Raw genomic sequence first — 1,885 nt, forward strand, 5'->3', positions numbered from 1 at the left:
ATGTGTGCTTTACAAGGGCAAAAGCAAAAAGCTTTTTTACAACATGTTACTAATAGATGATGAAACCAAACCAAAGCTCACCCCAGCCACCCAAATAAGGAGTTTTGTTAAAAGAGAGACAAAAGAGAGAGAAAGAAGGAAAAGAGAAGGGTCCCATGTTCCCACCGCCCATACGCACGCTGTCTCTCTTACCAAAACCGAACCCATCATCCCCATCTCAAACTCCAACTAGCCCCCCTTCACCCTCCATCGACCTAACCCTAACCCAAATACTACTATAACCCAAACCCCCTCACAAAAACTTTTAATAAAAGTATCTAATTCCTCCAACTCATCCTCTCTCTCTCTCTCTCTCTCTCTTCATTTTCCCCCAAACCCTCACCAAAAGAGAAGGAAGACCAGAAACTGAGCAACAAACAAACCAAGGATATATAGTTCTACACTTTGCTACATGAGCTTATTATAGTGGTCAGATATGGTTGATTCACCTCTTTCACCTGAAAATTTGTTGGCTGACTTCACTTCTCCTTTCCTACTTTTTTCTAGTGAAGGTTAGGAACAACCCATTGATTTGATACTTCAGCTCTACCCTCTTAGCAAATTTTCTGTTTTTACTTCTATTCAGTTCAGCTAGAATTTAATTTGCAAGTTCCAAGAAAATATACTCAGTTCTAATTCAAGAAGAAGAAGAAGAAGTTCCCAGAAAAGATGGATCAACTAACAGCTCATGGCCGTCCTTTGCCACCTCCTTTTCACACAAGAGATCTTCAGTTACAGAATAATCCTCACCAGTTCCATCACATACAACAACAACAACAACAACCCAAAACTGAAGACGAACAACAAACCGGACACCGAAACCAGAAACGGGATCGTGACGATAACTTTAGCATCTCACCAGGTTTAAATCCCGAATCCGGCTCTATGGACAGCAAAGGAAATTCGGGAGAGGGTGGTGGAGAAGTCACAAGAAGACCAAGAGGAAGACCAGCTGGTTCCAAAAACAAACCAAAACCACCCATCATAATCACTCGCGATAGCGCTAATGCCCTTAGATCTCACGTTATGGAAATCGCCAGTGGCTGTGATATCCAAGAAAGCATCTCCACTTTCGCCACCAGGCGCCAACGAGGAGTTTGCATATTAAGTGGTAGTGGAACTGTCACAAACGTTACAATAAGGTAAAAATTTTATAATTCCCACCAGCTTTAACTGCTAAGTGATATGTATTCTTACTTTAATTTTTAACTGTTAGGCAGCCAGCATCTCCGGGCGCGGTGGTAACTTTACATGGAAGATTCGAAATTTTATCTCTATCTGGTTCATACTTGCCACCGCCAGCCCCGCCAGCAGCATCGGGGCTGACGATATACTTGGCCGGAGGACAAGGCCAAGTAGTAGGCGGTAGCGTTGTGGGGCCGCTAAATGCTTCGGGTCCGGTGGTGATTATGGCAGCTTCGTTTGGAAATGCAGCATATGAAAGGCTTCCACTTGAAGACGAAGAATCGCCGGTGGGGCAGCAGGGAAGTGGGGCTTTACCAATAGTAAATAATCAACAGCAGCATCAACAGCAAATTATGGGTGGTAATAGTGATCCAAATGCTAATTTACTACAAGGGTTGCCACCAAATCTTCTAAATTCATGTCAATTACCAGCTGATGCTTATTGGGGAACAGCAGGTCGTCCTCCTTATTGATAAAAAATTTGGGAAACTTCAAAAACTAGTTGTCTTTTTTAATCTTTTTTTTTTTTTTTTGCATTAATCTTGGACATGGTTTCAGAATTCCAATATTATTACTGGTACAGTAGTACTACTACAACTTCATCACGTTTTGTTGATCACCTTTTACTTCTTCTAAAGTGTTAGTCGTGTTTGTGGAGTTA

The 1,885-nt window shown here is 42.0% G+C and overlaps 1 protein-coding gene across 1 annotated transcript; it reads left to right on the forward strand.

The window, feature by feature from the left end:
- Nucleotides 1-291: 291 nt before the first annotated feature.
- LOC104245183 (AT-hook motif nuclear-localized protein 22-like) lies at nucleotides 292-1,885 on the forward strand. The gene is made up of 2 exons (XM_009800752.2): nucleotides 292-1,181; nucleotides 1,256-1,885. Exons 1-2 carry the CDS (start codon nucleotides 709-711, stop codon nucleotides 1,695-1,697), a joined length of 915 nt encoding a protein of 304 aa, XP_009799054.1. The 5' UTR covers nucleotides 292-708; the 3' UTR covers nucleotides 1,698-1,885.

This window comes from Nicotiana sylvestris, chromosome 1 (genome assembly GCF_000393655.2).
Source record: "Nicotiana sylvestris chromosome 1, ASM39365v2, whole genome shotgun sequence".
In the NCBI taxonomy this organism is placed as follows: Eukaryota; Viridiplantae; Streptophyta; class Magnoliopsida; order Solanales; family Solanaceae; genus Nicotiana; species Nicotiana sylvestris.